Source organism: Oncorhynchus nerka, linkage group LG7, assembly GCF_034236695.1.
Source record: "Oncorhynchus nerka isolate Pitt River linkage group LG7, Oner_Uvic_2.0, whole genome shotgun sequence".
Taxonomy (NCBI): Eukaryota; Metazoa; Chordata; class Actinopteri; order Salmoniformes; family Salmonidae; genus Oncorhynchus; species Oncorhynchus nerka.
Window position 1 is genome coordinate 54,564,795 of NC_088402.1, and position 21,451 is coordinate 54,586,245.

The 21,451-nt window shown below is 44.7% G+C and overlaps 1 protein-coding gene across 2 annotated transcripts in view; it reads right to left on the bottom strand.

Annotated features, from left to right (window-relative positions):
• Positions 1 to 3,711: 3,711 nt before the first annotated feature.
• The window catches only part of prkar2aa (protein kinase, cAMP-dependent, regulatory, type II, alpha A), a 41,258-nt gene continuing 23,518 nt past the window's right edge, over positions 3,712 to 21,451 (bottom strand). Inside the window, exons 2-10 of one of the 2 annotated variants that reach the window (XM_029664092.2) lie at positions 16,581 to 16,616; positions 16,124 to 16,260; positions 11,327 to 11,433; positions 10,398 to 10,551; positions 6,301 to 6,402; positions 6,121 to 6,195; positions 5,943 to 6,008; positions 4,571 to 4,709; positions 3,712 to 3,927 (exon numbers count right to left, since the gene is read on the bottom strand). In XM_029664092.2, the coding sequence (XP_029519952.1) occupies positions 3,803 to 3,927; positions 4,571 to 4,709; positions 5,943 to 6,008; positions 6,121 to 6,195; positions 6,301 to 6,402; positions 10,398 to 10,551; positions 11,327 to 11,433; positions 16,124 to 16,260; positions 16,581 to 16,616 (941 nt within the window). In that variant the 3' untranslated portion in view covers positions 3,712 to 3,802. Of the gene's footprint in view, positions 3,928 to 4,570; positions 4,710 to 5,759; positions 6,009 to 6,120; positions 6,196 to 6,300; positions 6,403 to 10,397; positions 10,552 to 11,326; positions 11,434 to 16,123; positions 16,261 to 16,580; positions 16,617 to 21,451 lie in introns of both variants that reach the window. The other variant, XM_065020629.1, reaches the window with a different exon arrangement.

Consider the following 21,451-nt stretch of genomic DNA (forward strand, 5'->3'; position numbering starts at 1 on the left):
AAAACTATGTCCTCAGGCACCCCGTAGTGCCAGAAGACGTGTGTGAACAGGGCCTCCGCAGTCTGTAGGGCCGTAGGGAACCGGGCAAAGGGAGGAGATGGCAGGACTTAGAAAAACGATCCACAACGACCAGGATCGTGGTGTTGCCCTGTGAGGGAGGAAGTCCACCGACAGGTGCGACCACGGCCGTTGCGGAACGGGTAAGGGTTGTAATTCCCTTTGGGCAGGTGCCTGGGAGCCTTGCACTGGGCGCACACCGAGCAGGAGGAAACATAAACCCTCACATCCTTGGCCAAGGTGGACCAACCAGTACCATCCTACTAAGGCAACGCACCGTCCGACCGATGCCAGGATGACCAGAGGAGGGTGACATGTGGGCCCAATAGTTCAAACGGTCGCAGACAGCAGACTGAACGTACAGACGCCCAGCTGGACACTGGAGGGGAATGGGCTCTGTGCATAACGCCCGCTCGATGTCTGCATCCAGCTCCCACACCACCGGTGCCACCAGGCAAGAGGCCGGAAGTATGGGAGTGTGATCCATGGACCGCCCCTCTGTGTCATACATCCGGGACGGTGCGTCTGCCTTAGCGTTCTGGGAACCTGGTCTGTAGGATAGATCATAGTTCATAGCCCACCTTGCCTGGCAAGGGTTTAGTCTCCTCACCGCCCAGATAAACTCCAGATTTCGGTGGTCATTCCAGATGAGAAAAGGGTGTTTAGCCCCCTCAAGCCAATGCCTCCACGCCTTCAGAGCCTTGACAACAGCCAACAGCTACCCAATTACTGTGTTCCATCACATCATAGTTTCGCTCTGCCGGGCTGAGCTTCTTTGAAAAGAAAGCACAGGGGCGAAGCTTTGGTGGCGTGCCCGAACGCTGAGAGAGCACTGCTCCTATCCCAGCCTCGGACTGCATCCACCTCCACTATGAACGCCAAAGAGGGATCAGGATGAGCCAGCACGGGAGACGAGGTAAAGAGAGCCTTCAGCTTTCCAAAATCCCTGTCCGCCTCCGCTGACCACTGCAGCCGCACCGGTCCCCCCTTCAGCAGTGAGGTAATGGGAGCTGCTACCTGACCAAAACCCTGGATAAACCTCCGGTAGTAGTTGGCAAACCCCAGACACCGCTGCACTTCCTTTACCGTGGTGGGAGTCGGCCAATTACGCATGGCTGCAATGCGGTCACTCTCCATCTCCACCCCTGACGTGGTCTTGGAAAATGGAAAACAGGTGTGTGATAACAAACACAAAACCATAGGAAAAAGAAAAGTGGATCTGCGATGGCTAGTAGACCGGCGAGGCCGACCGCCGAGCGCCGCCCGAAGGAGAGGCCCAGACTTCGGTGGAAGTCTTGACAGTAAATGTTATACTTTACCTTGTTGAGTAAGTGGAGTGTGTGGGCGAATGCCAGTGCAATGCATAGGACAGTACAGGAGTGGCATGGGTGGCAGCTGATCACTAGCAATTAGCAATCTTAAAAGGTGACTCATAGAAAACATGTAACAAGACACTTAAATACACAGTTCTTTATTTCAACAGCAAGTGACATGTGACATGGGTGAATGGCCTGTGGTCAGCCAGGCCCTCAAACTCAGATGTCCTTGAAGATAGGAACTCCTTTAGACTTCTCGGTAGGGTGTCTCCTCAAGGGTCCGAACCACCAGCTGGGCCGGATACTGAGGAGGAGGAATAGAGGGAGGAGCAGGTGGAGGAGATAGACAATAGGGAGGAAGGGGAGGAGGGGATATAAAGGGAGGACGAGCTGAAGGAGTAGGAAGACTAGAAAGAAGAGGAAGACAGGGAACACTAGGTGGGGGAGGAGGAGGCGGAGGCCCTAGAGGAAGGACCATGTTTCTCATTATTTCACCCAGTTGTATGTTTTATTTCCCAACACCCAATTTTAAAGACAAAAATTATCGTTATTGCTTAATTATACCACGGCTGTCAGCCAATAAGCATTCTGGCTCAATCTACCCAGTTTATAATGAAACATTACAGGATAGGCGCTACAATACACACTAGGTACAAACTGCCACCCTTCACTCACACCACCAAATAAGGACAGATAAAAAATAAAACATAGTGACAGCGCTTGACACAATGTAACCGTTTTTGTCCTAAATGCATTGCGTTTACAGTACAGAATGCAATAAATAATGGAGGCCATCTCTGTGAACTCCATCAAAGGCAACATAAATCGTGCTGGTTCGGTAGTCTGTTTCTTAAAGTGCACTGAAACAGACTATTCTAAAGGATGCCTCGACCTCAAGCACTCATCCAGGAACCTTTCTTTCAACATATTTCCAAATATCCAAGACCTAACTGCCAATGTTTGTATTCGGTTAAAGTGCAAAGCAATTGTGAAAAAAATGCATGCTCTTATAGCCTAATGCCACAACTAATACCTACATTTTCGGGGTTTCACGCTTCTCCCGCTGAAAGTGGGATGCACCGTTCCTGGATCGGTGATCAAACTAATCTGTCTATGGTTCAGTCACTTTCACTGGTCTGCGATCAGGATTTAATCACGTCATGCACTCTGTCGGGTAATACACTAGAAAATCTTTGGCTGTGAGCTCGTTTCAATGTGGGCTCCCGAGTGGTGCAGCGGTCTAAGGCACGTCCCTGGTACTGCAGTCCCTGGTTGGAATCTAGGCTGCGATTGGAAGTCCCATAGTGCGGCGCACAACTGGCTCAGCGTCGTCTGGGGTAGGCCGTTATTGTACATAATAATTTGTTAATTGATTTGCCTAGTTAAATAAAGGTATAAAATTGGGTCATAGCATATTTTAGAAAACAACAGGAAATAAACCATATAAACTCAAGTCATTGGATGATTAAATAGGGGTGACCCCCCCCCCATTCAAACAATGGCTCTTCTATAATCAGGAAACCTTAACATGAAATAAATGTATATTTTCACCCAATACAACAAACACACTGACACAGCAATATAATAAAAATGTCTGCTTTATTCTTATCCAGGACAACTCATTCAGAATGATCAAGGAGAAATAAGCACTATATTTTTGTTTGACATTGTCGGAGATGGTGCTTTATCTCTGAATTGGTCAAAGTAAAACAAAATAATGAATATATAATAATACATTAATCAATACAACATGTGTGGATTAATGATAATAACAATAGCCCTGAAACGTAGGGTCCTCTGTGGTAATCACCGGCACTAACTGAATCAATCAACAACAGCAGGAGAGCTTTCAGAAAGGACTCAACCCCAAATAAACACTTTTAAAAAAAAATTTAAATCATATTTTATCAAAGCTTCGGTTTATCTTCATAAAATGATTCTAAAACTTCTCTTTAAACCTTTGCATTTTTTACTTTGCTCTCTTTTTAAATGTATTTTCTTTTTCACCAGGTGTCTGTATTTGAAAGTGTGGGTGGTGCCTGTGTGTGCGCATGGGTCCTTGGCTGAGGTTTGGTGTGTGTGTGTGTGTGTGCATCTGTGAGAGAGAAAGGACAAGCCTTCATGTCTGAGTGCATGCGTGTAGTATGTCCTTGCTGTGCTGTGGCGGTGGCAGGGTTGTATCAGCAGGGACATTGCTTTTTCAATTCAAACAAAGAGGCTGAAGCAGGTTCAAGGAACTGTAAGAGGGCGTGTGATATTTCAGGGTGAGTAGAAAGTGTGTGTACACCTATTAGTGAGCTTATAAAGGAGGGTTGAGCTAGAAAATCTGTGTGTCAGGGTGTACTTATACTATGTAAGTGGTGCGTCTGAACGTGTAGGTATCTTTTCATTCATGTAAATTTGCTTGTGTAAGGCACGGAGAAGGGTGGTCAGTCTCTCAGGTCCATGCTGGAGCCAAACAGAGCTACCAGCTGCTCCTCGTAGTGGGTGATGTTCCTCTTCATGATCTCCTTACAGGAACCCAGCAGACGCTCAAACGCCTGAATGTCTATTACTGAAAAACACAGGAGACAGCATCACTCACACAGCTGCACAACAGATAGTGAATATGACCCAGGTGTCAATCTAACAACCAAACGGAAGCAAACAGGCCGAAATGGGGAGAGACTTCCTGAACTTGTTTTCATGTTCCGTTGCAAAACGCTTCACTACGGTGCGCACTAATGAATATCACCCTGTTGTAGCGTACCCTCCTGTATAGTTTATTTGCGAAGGTTCTTTGCCATGCTTAGCGTAAACACTCCAGACCTTCCAGTCAAAACATTGCAGTAAAACTATAGTGGAGCACGCTAAAGTGAGCAGATATTGTTATTTAATTCATATGACAATGTCGGTACCCTAACAATACGCCTGGAGAATTGTGAGATGTGCAAACACTTTTGAATTCATAAGAGCTGAACATTATCACGAGTACGTCTAAGGGAAACAGCTGTGTAGCTATGCGTTTAGGGGGGAGATATTCATCTACAACACTTACAAGCCAGTAATCTACCATTAAGAGATTCAGGGAGACACAACAGACAGAAAATCTCTCTCTCTGTCACGCAGATGGACACCCACTCATGTGTGTGTCTGTGTCAAAATAAACACAAACGCATGCGTGCACACACATCTGTAAACGTATGGCGGGGCCTTACCCAAGCACTTGACCTCTCCCACAGCATACACTGATGCAGCGCGGGGCTTGTTGGTGACCAGGGCCAGCTCCCCAAAGTACTGACCCCTGCTACAGCGGGTGATCTCAACCTCCACATTATCCTCCTGGTTCGCCTTTGTCTGGGGGAGAGAGGAGTTTTGTTTTGGAGGGGGGCGGCGGGGCACAGAAAAGATGATTTGATTTGTTTACTCTTATTTGAATAATATGTAGAGGATTCAAAATCATTGGTTGCCGATTCAAATATTCACAAAATTAAGTTTTAGCATGGAGCACGAGCACCAAGGAAGCCCAAACGTGTTGTGTATAGGCCATGTCTGCTGCAGAGGGACAGAGTCAGACCTGGGTTCAAATATATGGGCATTTTTAATTTAAATACTTATTTTCTGTGTATTTTAGTATTTTCAAATAATGTGGCCAAATCAGAGACAAATAACTTCCTATAGATAGCTGAACAGTTTAAATGCATGGTGTATTTAATATATTTGTATTTTCAAATACACGCCAATATTTTCCAAGTGTACTTTGAAATACATTCCAATATTCAGCTACTTGTAGAAAATCAAAATACTTCCTTTCTAAGACATTTTGAAAGTAATTGAAATACCCTAAATAGTATTTGAACCCAAGTCTGGACAGAGCCATGAGAAAACTCACTATTGAGAAAAATTACATTACTGATCACGAAAGGGGAAATTTGACTGCAGCAGCTAATACATACAACACCAAGTAATACACAATAATGGACATGCAGACAAAGCAGCACACAAACAATGTGTTATGAAAACTAAAATGTTCATATATATATAAAAATATATATAAAAAACTCATAGCAGAAGGTTGACAGGATCTGGAAATGTGCTGTCTTGCACCGTTCTGTCTTATATAAAAGTGCTGGAAACAAAATGGTTGGCCCACCATTTACTAAAAAGGTATCAGATGGAGAAGTTACTTGGATGAGAAGGAGTTTTGGCGCCGGTACAGCCAATTAGCGCTAGTTAACGTTAGGAACCATAGCTACGTAGCTAGCTAAAATATCATTTAAAAAACATTTAGTTGATTATGAATGACAAATATTCAGATTCGAATTGTTAGATTTTTTCAAAAGGATCACTGTGCTCAACTCGTATTATTCTTCATATTAATATTACAATTCAAATGATCAGTCATACCATCTTTGTCTTTGGGCGCAGGTGTGTTATGTAGTACATATGAGAAAAAAGGAGAGAAAAGAAAAAACAGGGTGACTTGAACATAAAACAAAGCCTTTTTTTCCCTTCTTTTTTAAAAACATTATCTGGTGATGAGGCACAGACATTAACGAGGGGATGAGAAAAGGAGGAAGTAGACTTTACTTTGCTCTTCATCATAATCTTCACTTCTCCGGTCTCCACGATGTAGAAACAATCTGCCCTGTCCCCCTACACCGCAACACAAACCAACAGGGACTGTCACATTTACAACTCTTCCCGGTCGTCATTACAGTAATGCCAAGACAACCTCCAGTACGTTAACAACGGAGAACTGTCCTACCTGCATGATGATGCGTTCTCCATCGGAAAACGTCTTCATTCCTAATACATCCACAATTTTCATCCTCTCGGATAACTAAAGAGAGGTAAAAGAGCGGGAGAGACGTTTGATAAGGAAAAGCAAAGGCAAGTTGGCCATTTCAGTGCTACAATGTATCACTGTCCATCTTCCCCTCCTCACCTCCAGAGACTTCAGTAGAGGCACAGACTCCACAAATTGCTCGTACAGCCTTCTCTTCTTGGCATTGTTCTTCACAATGAGCCTACGGAACGTGGCCCGGTCCTGGTAGTGTCACAGACAGCATCGGTCACGGTCACAGACAGGCAGGATAACACTCAATCACACCAACATAGGCTAAACACAGACCGGCCATTTCCTTCTTATGTTATACATTTCTAGTGGGGGAAAGTTATGGATAGATCTGCCATCATTTCCTATAATATCCATCTACTAATCTTCTATAACATTTACAATCATCTAATAATATAAACAATAAATCATTCATTCAACTGTTATAGCGCTATTCATTTACACAAAAGAGTCTTCAAGCTCAAAGAATCTCAAAAGCACAATATCTAAGACGTAGGGACGACACATTAAAGACCCACACCAGCCTCCCTAGCACCTAATGTTTCACTTTTCAAAGACCTGAAATCATTGGCCACTTTAATCAAATGGAACACTAGTCACTTTAATAATGCCACTTTAAAAATGTTTACATTTCTCGCATATGTATATACTGCATTCTATACTATGTATTGCATGTTAGCCTATGCCGTTCTGACATTGCTCATCCATATATTTATATATTCTTATTCCATTCCTTTACTTAGGCTTGTGTGGAAAAGGTATTTGTTGTGGAATTGTTAGGTATTACTTGTTAGACATTGCTGCACTCTCGGAACTAGAAGCACAAGCATTTCGCTACACTCGCATTAACATCTGCTAACCATGTGTATGTGACCAATAACATCTGCTAACCATGTGTATGTGACCAATAGCATCTGCTAACCATGTGTATGTGACCAATAGCATCTGCTAACCATGTCTACAGTCAATCACGGATTACAAAATGAAAACCCGCCCCGTCACGGACCAGGATGTCTTGCTCCCAGGCAGACTAAATAACTTTTTTGCCCGCTTTGAGGACAATACAGTGCCACTGACACGGCCTGCAACCAAAACATGCGGCCTCTCCTTCACTGCAGTCGAGGTGAGTAAAACATTTAAACGTGTTAACCCTCGCAAGGCTGCAGGCCCAGACGGCATCCCCAGCCGCGCCCTCAGAGCATGCGCAGACCAGCTGGCTGGTGTGTTTACGGACATATTCAATCAATCCCTATCCCAGTCTGCTGTTCCCACATGCTTCAAGAGGGCCACCATTGTTCCTGTTCCCAAGAAAGCTAAGGTAACTGAGCTAAATGACAACCGCCCCGTAGCACTCACTTCCGTCATCATGAAGTGCTTTGAGAGACTAGTCAAGGACCATATCACCTCTACCCTACCTGACACCCTAGACCCACTCCAATTTGCTTACCGCCCAAATAGGTCCACAGACGATGCAATCTCAATCACACTGCCCTAACTCATCTGGACAAGAGGAATACCTATGTGAGAATGCTGTTCATCGACTACAGCTCAGCATTTAACACCATAGTACCCTCCAAGCTCGTCATCAAGCTCGAGACCCTGGGTCTCGACCCCGCCCTGTGCAACTGGGTACTGGACTTCCTGACGGGCCGCCCCCCAGGTGGTGAGGGTAGGCAACAACATCTCCACCCCGCTGATCCTCAACACTGGGGCCCCACAAGGGTGCGTTCTGAGCCCTCTCCTGTACTCCCTGTTCACCCACGACTGCGTGGCCACGCACTCCTCCAACTCAATCATCAAGTTTGCAGACGACACAACAGTGGTAGGCTTGATTACCAACAACGACGAGACGGCCTACAGGGAGGAGGTGAGGGCCCTCTGAGTGTGGTGTCAGGAAAATAACCTCACACTCAACGTCAACAAAACTAAGGAGATGATTGTGGACTTCAGGAAACAGCAGAGGGAACACCCCCCTATCCACATCGATGGAACAGTAGTGGAGAGGGTAGCAAGTTTTAAGTTCCTCGGCATACACATCACAGACAAACTGAATTGGTCCACCCACACAGACAGCATCGTGAAGAAGGCGCAGCAGCGCCTCTTCAACCTCAGGAGGCTGAAGAAATTCGGCTTGTCACCAAAAGCACTCACAAACTTCTACAGATGCACAATCGAGAGCATCCTGGCGGGCTGTATCACCGCCTGGTACGGCAACTGCTCCGCCCACAACCGTAAGGCTCTCCAGAGGGTAGTGATGTCTGCACAACGCATCACCGGGGGCAAACTACCTGCCCTCCAGGACACCTACACAACCCGATGTCACAGGAAGGCCATAAAGATCATCAAGGACAACAACCACCCGAGCCACTGCCTGTTCACCCCGCTATCATCCAGAAGGCGAGGTCAGTACAGGTGCATCAAAGCTGGGACCGAGAGACTGAAAAACAGCTTCTATCTCAAGGCCATCAGACTGTTAAACAGCCACCACTAACATTGAGTGGCTGCTGCCAACACACTGACTCAACTCCAGACACTTTAATAATGGGAATTGATGGTAATTGATGTAAAATATATCACTAGCCACTTTAAACAATGCTACTTAATATAATGTTTACATACCCTACATTATTCATCTCATATGTATACGTATATACTGTACTCTATATCATCTACTGCATCTTTATGTAATACATGTATCACTAGCCACTTTAACTATGCCACTTTGTTTACATACTCATCTCATATGTATATACTGTACTCGATACCATCTATTGCATCTTGCCTATGCCGCTCTGTACCATCACTCATTCATATATCTTTATGTACATATTCTTTTTCCCCTTACACTTGTGTGTATAAGACAGTAGTTTTGGAATTGTTAGTTAGATTACTTGTTGGTTATTACAGCATTGTCGGAACTAGAAGCACAAGCATTTCGCTACACTCGCATTAACATCTGCTAACCATGTGTATGTGACCAATAACATCTGCTAACCATGTGTATGTGACCAATAACATCTGCTAACCATGTGTATGTGACCAATAACATCTGCTAACCATGTGTATGTGACCAATAACATCTGCTAACCATGTGTATGTGACCAATAACATCTGCTAACCATGTGTATGTGACCAATAACATCTGCTAACCATGTGTATGTGACCAATAACATCTGCTAACCATGTGTATGTGACCAATAACATCTGCTAACTATGTGTATGTGACCAATAACATCTGCTAACTATGTGTATGTGACCAATAACATCTGCTAACTATGTGTATGTGACCAATAACATCTGCTAACTATGTGTATGTGACCAATAACATCTGCTAACTATGTGTATGTGACCAATAACATCTGCTAACTATGTGTATGTGACCAATAACATCTGCTAACTATGTGTATGTGACCAATAACATCTGCTAACTATGTGTATGTGACCAATAACATCTGCTAACCATGTGTATGTGACCAATAACATCTGCTAACTATGTGTATGTGACCAATAACATCTGCTAACCATGTGTATGTGACCAATAACATCTGCTAACCATGTGTATGTGACCAATAACATCTGCTAACCATGTGTATGTGACCAATAACATCTGCTAACTATGTGTATGTGACCAATAACATTTGATTTGACCCGATTCACTTCAAAGTCCAATGCAGCTGTCTTTAAAAAAGGATCATTCTTTTTTTTCAATAGCAAATCATTTCTGGGTAACAATTAAGTACCTTACTGTGATTGTTTTCGTTTAAAATAGTCAAAAATAAACTAAAATTGCTTCTTAGCAAAGGGCAATTTTAGAAGCAAGAATGTTGCTAGGACTGTTTGGGACTGGTCTGGGAGTTGTCTGAGTGGGGAGGGGAAAACTGAAACTAGCTGTTATTGGCTGAGAGGTTTGGAGCTCTTATTGGTCTATTAACTTATTTACTGCCTGGTGATGTAGGCCGAAATCACCCCACTAAAAGAGGCTGAACTGGCAACTCCTTGAACTGGCAACTCCTTGAATTTCGCAATGGTGTCTAAAAAAACCCCAACTATTTTGCTCAAAACATAATGTATCTCTAATATATGGCCACTGTGTTATTCTCCCTGGTGTCCACAGGGAGGTGCTGTGGTAGAGCACAGCAGTGTGAACTTAAGGTCAAGGGTCAGGGCAGTGTGGGTGTATCTCTCACCAGGCCCCAGAGCGCCCCCTCCTGGGTGGCAATAATAGTGGCAGCGCGGGGGGTGTTGTACATCAGTGCCAACTCCCCGAAGCTGCCTTTGTTGTCATACTGCCCCACACACGTCCCTACGCCATCAATCAGTACCACGATGTCATAGATTCCTCTGAAAGAAAGGAGAGAGAGGAAGAGAGAAAGAAAAAGAAAAAACAGGGGCGAGAGAGTAGAGAGAGAGAGACAAGAGAGAAATTAATAACGGTCTAAAAATATTAGAAAACTCAAACATGAGATATTTGGAAACCATGCAGACTACTCTTCATCTACAATAAAGTTGATCACTGATCTAAATCTCTCATCTATAGCTTGGTACTACGAGTACTCATCTGTAGCTTGGACCAAGAGTACTACGGAGTTCAGTTCTGGGAATTTACTTTGTGGTTGCCGGTGGAGCATTAACTTTGTTAGGGGGGGGGATTAGTATGATGGTCACCTGGCCATGTAGGTGACCAATGGGTTTCCCATGATGCTTTGCAAGGCAGAGCGTAGGGGGGGGGAATTGGTTTAACATGCTTATGACGTGCATCTAGAGACCTAAGCCTCCCAGGCTGAGGTACTAGCATGACTGAGGAGGGAGCTTAAGGCGCGGCGAGAATAAGCCCACTCACAGGGTGCCATTTGGGACACAGGCTATTACCGATGTAGCCCACTTCTTTTGACCAAGGCCATATGGGCTCTGGTCAAAAGAAAGTGCACAAGGAAAACGGTGCCATTTGGGACACAGACATAGAGGCTAGGCCCAGGACGCACGGCAGACAAAACAACTAGAGGATCATGCCCAAGCGGGGCTTGTTGGAAGATGAGTGGAGGTGTGTTTGTTATGAATGCTGCTTTCTAGTGAATGCCTTGATTGTTAAGATTCCTAAGTAACTACACACACACACCTCTCGATAACGTAGAAGTTGTCTCCGTCGTCTCCCTGGTCGATGACATGCTCCTGGGGCTGTACGCGCAGTTCAAACATGGCGTCCAGGACTTCCGAGAACTGCTCCTGTGAGGGAGAGGACAGGCAGGCAGGAGAGGAGGGGGTGATTAACACCCGCCACCTGCCAAATCCAGATAGATTTTGGCATTGGCGGGTAGATGTCTTTCACTAGCCACGTTGGCGGGAGGTCAGGGTTCCACAGTGCATTTCACTCGCATTTGTGAGTTCTACTAAGCATATGGAATTGTTTTAAGATTGTCATACCAAGGATCATTTAGCTATTTGATTTGGAGTTGTAGGCCCCCCTTAAGGTATCAAACAAATATATATAAAAAAATATATAAAAAATTTGAGCATGAAAATCTTGGTGGGGCAAACTCGACCAATTTAAAAAACAAAAAAAGGCATGCCAGCAAAGCCACTAGACAACACAACACATTAATTGCACTGTAAATGGTGACAAACGGTGCCCAAAAACTATTAGGGCCTAGATAAAAGCTGTTCCGACAGCAGAGCTTTCCTTTCAGCACTGTGGAGTGAATCCTTACCACCGCTACGCTACACCTTCTCAGCCGGGCTTCATCTGGCAGCAAAACAGCTCATTCAGCCTCATTTACTGCCTTTCTAAAAACCATAGCTGATACGGCTGACATGCTTTTTTTTCTACTGACTCCTTGTGGATTCGTGTAACTTGATAAGAACCGTGTTCTCCTTCAATAATAAACGAATGCCGACACGACTTTTGAACCATACACAACCATCACATTTATGTTCAGTAAATTCATAATGTTTGTTTTTATATCATTAGCACTTAGAGCTAAGTATAAGCAAGTGCAAGCAAATGAGCTACGACAAGGTAGGCCTGTTCGTTCAGCACTTTTCAAAATGGACACCGACAGAAATTCAGGTAGATGTCGCAAGACGTTGAGACCTTAACTTGACTCTTCTTTTAGTCACCACACATAAAGAGAGAAAACACTCAGAAAATATGTCCCAACCAAATCATCACAAAGCAAAAATAAAGATATCACCTATTAGAAAGTCAACAAAAAAAATCAAAATAAACTTCAATGCTAATCGTCTCTAAACAGACAGTACATGGTGTCAGACTGTCTGACCACTGTGACAGACAGAACACTGAGGATAACACTGACTAGGTACAGACTCAGTGAGCAATCTGGCTATAGGGACCCGTCATCACAGGCAAACCTGGCTGCCCAGAGAGGACAGGCTGTGCTCACTCTGCTCCAGGGGAGCAGTAGAGATCTTTGTGGGCTATACTCGGCCTTGTCTCAGGATGGTAATTTGGTGGTTGAAGATATCCCTCTAGTGGTGTGGGGGCTGTGCTTTGGCAAAGTGGGTGGGGTTATATCCTTCCTGTTTGGCCCTGTCCGGGGGTGTCCTTGGATGGGGCCACAGTGTCTCCTGACCCCTCGTATCTCAGCCTCCAGTATTTATGCTGCAGTAGTTTGTGTGTCGGGGGGCTAGGGTCAGTTTGATATATCTGGAGTACTTCTCCTGTCCTATTCGGTGTCCTGTGTGAATTTAAGTGTGCTCTCTCAAATTCTCTCTTTCTCTCTTTTTTCCTCTCTCTCGGAGGACCTGAGCCCTAGGACCATGCCTCAGGACTACCTGACATGATGACTCCTTGCTGTCCCCAGTCCACCTGGCCGTGCTGCTGCTCCAGTTTCAACTGTTCTGCCTTATTATTATTGGACCATGCTGGTCATTTATGAACATTTGAACATCTTGGCCATGTTCTGTTATAATCTCCACCCGGCACAGCCAGAAGAGGACTGACCACCCCACATAGCCTGGTTCCTCTCTAGGTTTCTTCCTAGGTTTTGGCCTTTCTAGGGAGTTTTTACTAGCCACCGTGCTTCTACACCTGCATTGCTTGCTGTTTGGGGTTTTAGGTTGGGTTTCTATACAGCACTTTGAGATATCAGCTGATGTACGAAGGGCTATATAAATAAATACATTTGATTTGATTTAGAGACAGAGTTGCATTTTCTATTACACTGTGATAAATACTCAGACCTAAGAGAATATTTATTTCCCAAAACTATCAATCAGTACAAAGAATGTTAAAGTATAAAAATGTGAAGAAATTTTATTTAAATATATTTATCGGGTGAAAAGCCTAAAATGTGCAGTTTTGGCAGCCAAAATGTGTGTCGTCCTGCCACAACCTGAGGGACAGCCAGTGAAAAGTGCAATGTAACATTTCCCATTTTGGTTGTTTTGTTTCTCATATCCTGTCATGTGGCTTCTCAGTCATGTTGAGACGGGTCTACTACTATTGCTTTAATGTATTGTTATTCTCATTAATATTGTTGTTGTAGTTGCTGTTAATGCTAATCACATTTCCACTACTATTACTGATGCCTTATTGCCGTTGGTCTCACAATTGTCTGTTATATGTATACGTTGACAATGTAAGTCATTTAACTTGCCGTGTCAATAAAGTCAACTGAATTGATTTGAAAATTGAGAGCGAGAGACAGCCTAACATTTGAAGTATTTTAATAGGCCTATGTGGTCTAAAAAGTAAGGAAAATACAATCACGAGGATCCACTTATAGACAATATACCGACGCACAGACAGCGCATTGCGCAAACAAAACAACCCTCGCAATATCAACTGGAATTACATGGGTCCATTACTGAACTTTTTGTTTTGGGCTTCCCGAGTGGCGGGGCGGTCTAAGGCACTGCATTGCACGGCAAGTGGTACCTGAGCGCCAAGTCCAAGATAGGTCCAAGATGCTTCTAAACAGCTTCTACCCCCAAGCCATAATACTCCTGAACAGCTAATCAAATGACAACCTGGACCATTCGCATTGCCCCCCACCCCTTCTAAACGGCTGCTACTCTCTGTTATTATCTATGCATAGTCACTTTAATAACTCTACCTACATGTACAAATTACCTCAATTACGTCGACACCGATGCCCCCGCACATTGACTCTGTACCGGTACCCCCTGAATATATCCCCGCTATTGTTACGTACTGCTGCTCTTTAATTACTTGCTATTCTTATCTCTTACTTTTTTTGTGGTATTTTCTTAAAACTGTATTGAAGGTTAAGGGCTTGTAAGTAAGCATTTCACTGTTGTATTATGGTGCATGTGACAAATAATATTTGATTTGAAATAATGGGGGCATATAAGCAGACAACGAAAACTCTTAAAATATTCAATGACATTTCTCTAAATCAGGCAGTAGGCTATATGTGCACCACCAGGTCAGAACAGTGTATTCTAAGGGTGAGACACATGGGCTAATGACAGCTTACAACACAACATACACTTAAGTATTACTTTCTTAGCTACAGTATTCATATATCCCTGGAATATTACATCATTTACTGTATGTAGTAGCATACCAGACATATTTTTGGACTTTGTTGTGCTCACTTGAACAGGAAGGTGGCGCGGCGGTCTGCCTTGTGGGCAAACTGTCATCAAACGTAGTCAAAGTCTGGCATTCTCTGGATGAAGTCCTGCTGGATTGACAGCGTGGCCAATGAATTCCAGCCCATGGTGTCACGTGTGAATGTTTACCATTTTAAAGTTTGGGAAAAAAAGAGGCCCTTTCAGACAGAGGTTTTAAATCCTTAAACCCGGACTTGGACCGCACTCCCTTCCCACTGAATAGCAAGCAGGGGAAGCAAGATAGTGATTGCTTTGCGACACTTGCATTTTCCCACTGATTCCTTCCAAACCACTCATTGTTGAATTTGCGATTTCCGACTTGTTGTGAAACGCTTATGACCAATGGCCGATGAGCACCGATACGTTTTATCTATATTTTCTCTTCATACGAGAAGGATTGGAAAGGGTTTGCCAGTAGATTGTCGACATGCTTCATGATGACTGCTTGTCTAGCTAGCTAAGACTTTGAAAGTATGATGTTGACATGATCAGTCCAATCAAAGCTACGGTAGATATGTTATTTGACGTAATATTCTCTTAAATGTCTGTCCTATACCTTTTTTTGTTTTTGATGTATTTAACCACTTTAGGCACCAAACCATCTATACATCCATAAAAAAAATGTAAACTAGTACCTAGCTACCTTCTGAATAGTCTTGTGAGGGGTCCTAGAGCAAAACAACCGACATGTATGCGTTTGTGAGAAACTCGCCTTTCCGTAGAGTGACGCTTCTGGGGGGGTGGGTGGGGGGGGGGCGTAGTGCAAAACGGAGAACACCATCGTGTTCATGAGAGTCTCATCTTTCCACAGAGGGGTTTTGTAGGCCAAACCGTTTGGACTCTACAGGCGTGAGAAGATCGATTTCCGGGATGTCTCATGGTCTGACAAACACCGCTCTAGCTCTGCCACCTTTCACCGCAGGTGCGACATCGTGCAACAACAACAAAAAGATACCATCTCTAGCTAAAACTGACAGATTTTGATGCCGATGATTTATTATGCTAATTGATTCCACTCGGGGGTTATTAACAGAAGGTGTGAGTTGTGCCTGTCTGGCAGCTTCTGTATTACTGTGTGTTACCGAGTGTACCAGGAAATAAACCAACTAAGCAGTAACCCTTTATCCCAAAAGACTGAACGATTCATTTCAATGCTTTAGAATTGAATGAGTGTTCTATTAGGTTGTGAATGTGCTGACGTGAAACTACAACCTATTAGAACAGAAGCGCATGAGACTGTGTAGCTCATCGTAGACTGGAGTAAAGTGAAGGGGTTTCCTGTCACTGTGGTTACGGCGCGTCTGCCTCGTCTTCATACCTGTTCCAGGGTCTTGAACAGTAGAATATCTTTGCAGGCGTCCTGCAGCCGGCAGCGCTGCTCGTCTGTTTTGGGATGCACCACCCTCGGCTCCTCCACCTCGTCATCGTCATCTGGGTTGAAGGCCTCCGCGCACACTAGTGGGGGAACACTTAGATTGTAACACAACACCTAAAGTCATAGTAAGGCATTCCTCACTGTGCTAGTCACAACGGGGGAACACATTGTAAAGCACACTTCAAGGGACTAATACCAGTGTGACACACCCTGAGAAGTTATCAGCATATAGTGTGATACACCAAGACAACCAGTAGTAACTTAGTGTCAACACCAAGGAGGCATTCAGAGGGCCGGTAAGATTACACCAGAGCAAAGATCTCCAGCTACATCTACTTAACATGCAAAACGTCGCCGCTGAAGATTACATTAGGGAGTAGTGACGTCAACCAGAACTCACCTGACACTCTGCGGTTGTATCTGCTGGGGGGAGGGGCTGGAGGGAAAGAGAGAGGGAGAGTTAGCAGTGAACACTCTCTCCTGTTCACAGTTCACACGTCACTGCAACTGTAGAGCCTGTGGTTCCGACCTCTGACATAAGTGCTAGCAGAGCGCTCTCGAACCCGGCAGAGAGAAACAACTCAAACACATGAAAGGAGACCTGACACGCATACATTTATGTATTCACACTCTACACTGCTATAAAACCAGACAAAATATAAAAATCACACAAAAGAAGAAAGCACACCACCAAACCCACACATTTCCCAAATTCCCAACGCACAGCCTGTTGCGTGGGTGTCTCAGACTCTTAGGGCTGTGACAGTAGGGTCGGACAGACAGCGGAGCATGGATTGCCTGGAAGGCCCGTGTTGATCATGAATATGTATCCAGTGTACTCCGGTTGTGAATATGAATGTTTAATGAGTGAATGGAGGAACGCTCCTATAGAGAGATAGCTGGAGGCCTGTGATGCGAGTGTGTGTACTGTGGGGTCCGTGAGGAGGTGGGGGGGGGGGGGCAAATGACAGGACAGTGTCAATACCACAGCCCAGGGTTCCCATCCTCTGTCTCCCTTCACACTCTATTACCAAGCTGTCAGCAACCATTAACTGGGCCATGTGAACGCAGGCCCGACGTAGAGGCACACATTTCAACCCCCTCACCTTCCCCTTCCTCATTGGGACACACTTCAGAGTTTATCCCCTAGGGCCCACGGTCTACAGCTTAAAGACGTCCTCCAGCTCTTTTGTGAAAAGCAATGTCCCAAGTATAAATACAGTAAAGTACACACACTTAAAGTTGCACTCTTAAACTCCTGGATCATTTCCGCCTGTGGTTTTGAAAGTGGTGCTCCCGAGCCAAAAGTGGCCCCGTCACCCACTTCGTACGATGTTACGTCCTACAATTTCATTATCTGCAAATTGGTACTATACATTTGTACGGCTTGTGGGAACAATAGAGGAGCAAGACAGAACAAAAGAGGGAAAGGTCCAACCCCCAGGGTTTAACACCCTCCACCCAAATGTGGGTAGAGACATTGTTGGGTAAGACGTCAGCGAGTGGTCACAGAGCATTTGGGAACATTTCAAATGTATTTTTATCCAAAGCCCACATTGGTTGAATTGACCCAAAAATACTATGTCCTCGTGTTTCTTGGCTAGTTACATAGTTTTGTTCACACGCTAGGTTGTTTTTCCAATATTAGTTTGTGTTTTCTGCAACTGCCTGCTGTGATGATCCTCTGACAGACACAGAATGCCCTGTTACCATGGCAAATGCCCACCCTTTAAAATGGGCATCGAAACATTGTCCTCTCACCTAATGACTCAAATATGAGGGTACATTGAGATTGATTGAGCATGGACCACTCCAGAAAAAACATTTAATTCCTCATTTAAAAAAAAACTCCCAAATACTTCCATTGTGCTCATAAAAGGGTCGGGACTTTATCGTTTCTTGATGTTCATTTGTAGAACTGTTTCTGTTTTTACGATTGTACCTAAATTATTTCGTTTGACATATTCAGGTCACAAAAATGAAATTGAGCAAGGAACCACATTACTATTTCTTAGTAGCAATATTACAAAGCATTCTCATCCTTTAGTGATTTCTTTGTGCATTTTTTTTCTTTCTTTCTACCTGCCACGGTGCCTAGTTCATTTCCTACCATGCCCATGAGGATACCTGGAACACCTACTGAGATGGTGCCCTGGAACACCTACTGAGATGGTGCCCTGGAACACCTACTGAGATGGTGCCCTGGAACACCTACTGAGATGGTGCCCTGGAACACCTACTGAGATGGTGCCCTGGAACACCTACTGAGATGGTGCCCTGGAACACCTACTGAGATGGTGCCCTGGAACACCTACTGAGATGGTGCCCTGGAACACCTACTGAGATGGTGCCCTGGAACACCTACTGAGATGGTGCCCTGGAACACCTACTGAGATGGTGCCCTGGAACACCTACTGAGATGGTGCCCTGGAACACCTACTGAGATGGTGCCCTGGAACACCTACTGAGATGGTGCCCTGGAACACCTACTGAGATGGTGCCCTGGAACACCTACTGAGATGGTGCCCTGGAACACCTACTGAGATGGTGCCCTGGAACACCTACTGAGATGGTGCCCTGGAACACCTACTGAGATGTGCCCTGGAACACCTACTGAGATGTGCCCTGGAACACCTACTGAGATGTGCCCTGGAACACCTACTGAGATGTGCCCTGGAACACCTACTGAGATGGTGCCCTGGAACACCTACTGAGATGTGCCCTGGAACACCTACTGAGATGTGCCTTTTCTTAAGGGCAATTCCACGGTAACAGAGCGATGCTGAGACTTTAAAATGCATGTCAAACAAAAAACAATGATTGTAATTGTATGGTTTGCAAAGTTAAACAATTTCCACGGAAAAGTTAACAAAACACACACTTGCTTGAAGAACAGTGCAGACGCAAAGTTGGGTAACAGAACTACGGTTTGTGCGGTCATTCTGTTAGCAAACCTTGCATCTGCACTGTTTTTCAAGTAAATGTGTTTTTATAACATTTTCAGTGAACATTTTTGAAGTCGTCCTTGTGCATAGAGTTGTATGTTTTGTTTAACTATACAATCATTGGTTGTAAAGTATAGACTTTTAAGTGAAAAATCAGAGTCAGCGTCACTCTGCTACCATGGAATTGCCAATAAGTAAATCAGTTGATAAATAAGGTGAAAAGGAGACTGGAGTAGGACCTTAATTCTTGCCGTTGCCCTAGATCTGTCCGTCTTCAGGACAGTCAGTGACACATCTGGGCCCGTACATTTCAAGTGTCTCAGAGTAGGAGTGCTGATCTAGGATCAGGTCCCCTCGTCCATGTAGATTAGATTAGTTTATTAGTCACATGCAGGGTACAGTGAAATTGTTATGCTATGAGTGCCAACAGTGCAGGCCAATTTAAAACAAAAACAACAAAAAGATCACATTCATTGTGATCCGAAAGGCAAAACTCATCAACGATCAGCTCATCTTACCAAACCGTGAGCACTGACTGAGTAGAATTGGATTTGAGGAAATATAGGCATGACTAAAGCTACTTAAAAAATGTTTTTTAAATAATTTAAAAAAAAGTTATTTCACTTCAGTTAAATAAATTCACGGCCAGAGTGGCCTTTGCCTGAATCAGGCACAAAGGGCATCAGCTCGCCAGGCATAAAGTTAAATAAGTGATTCATCATGTGAAAGCTGAAACAGCAGGCTAGTTCTAGGCTACTTTGTGTTTTCAATCTGTATCGTTTGATTATGTGTATTGATTTATATTAACATAATGGTCGTTTCAGGGTGTCATAATCATTATACTAAAGTGCATTTCTGGGAACGAGTGTAGACTAAGTGTGCCATTGTGCAAGGACATGTGTATTTGCGTGTGCTGCGGGGTTTGTAAGGAGAGTGTGTGAAGTGCTCTCGCCTGTCGTCACGTATGGGGGATATCAAGTGCCTGAAGTTGCCTTGACAACAAAACACAAGGAAGACCTCATTCCCATAACAACCCCCCCCCCGCCTTTCCCTCCTGAAACTACCTCTTCCTAAATGCCAGATTAACCCTCTATCTAACCCGGTATTTTCCCCCTCTATCACGATAGCAATTCATATGCTACGCTGGCTGACGTCTAAATTGATTTCTATTACACGCTATCACTGTCTGCCGGCCCTGCTAATTGCAGCTAGAGCTGAAGATGATCAACGTGGCACGGCTCTACTCAGCCTGCCCATGTGAGAGAGTGGAGGAGAAGGGGAGCAGTCAGAGAGCACTTCCAAACAAAGATACATTTACATTACATTTAAGTCATTTAGCAGACGCTCTTATCCAGATCGGATAAGAGCGGTGTGAGTGGTTTGTTGCATCCCACTCTTGTGTACAGAGCATAAACAAAATGGTGATAACGGATAGTGCGAATATTGACCAGACTGGCTGTGTACGGACTGTCCTGCTGTTAGTTGAGTAGGCTTCCCTCACCCTCCCTCAGTGTTGCTTTCTCACCTCTCAATCCCCACTCCCACTCATTATTTGTCAGTCTCTCGCTCTCCCTCTTTGTCCATTTCTTCCTCTCCCCCCCCCCCCCCGTTTATCTTTCACGTACTCTTCCCTCACCCCCCTCCCCGGTGTTATAGTCAAGGCCTGTCTGATAAGCACGGGGTCATATGAAGAGTTGCCCGGGGAGGGAGCGGTGCGTCTCACGTGTCTCCTCGGCAACCACAAGCTCAGAGGGCGTGGCTTCGTTGATGGAGTGGAACATTGCAAACGGGGGGTGACGTGGTCATCAAACATGGGTACAGTTAGTGGTTGGTTGTTGTCGCTGGCTGCGTTTTTAGTGTTTATCTCTTGGCACCACATGAACACGACAGAGCATTATCTTATATGCGCAGACAGAGCGACTGTTAATAAAGACAGGACTGTGAAGTAGCAACCAGTGTCAATGGGTTGATCAGGAAACACACAAGGACATTAAGAAGGGAAATGTTGTTGTGAGGCTGTAGGGAAAGAGACTAGGAGGGGACGGGGGTTTAAGTCAGAACACGCTCTGTTGGCATACTGTTGTGGTTAGAGCACCGCGGGGACAGGGCAGGATAGGGGCATCCGTGTCTCCAAACCAACATGGCCGACCTTGCCAATGGGGCGAAGCCAGCCATGAAAGCAGTAGGGAGAACAGAGGCGGCTAGACTGGCTGGGAGCTCTCTCGCGCTCTCAGATACTGCCACAGCTGTATACGACTGTAAAAGAGTCTATTGTAGTCAAGGCTGTCACACTGCTCAGATGATCAGATCTCACAATGCCTGGAGA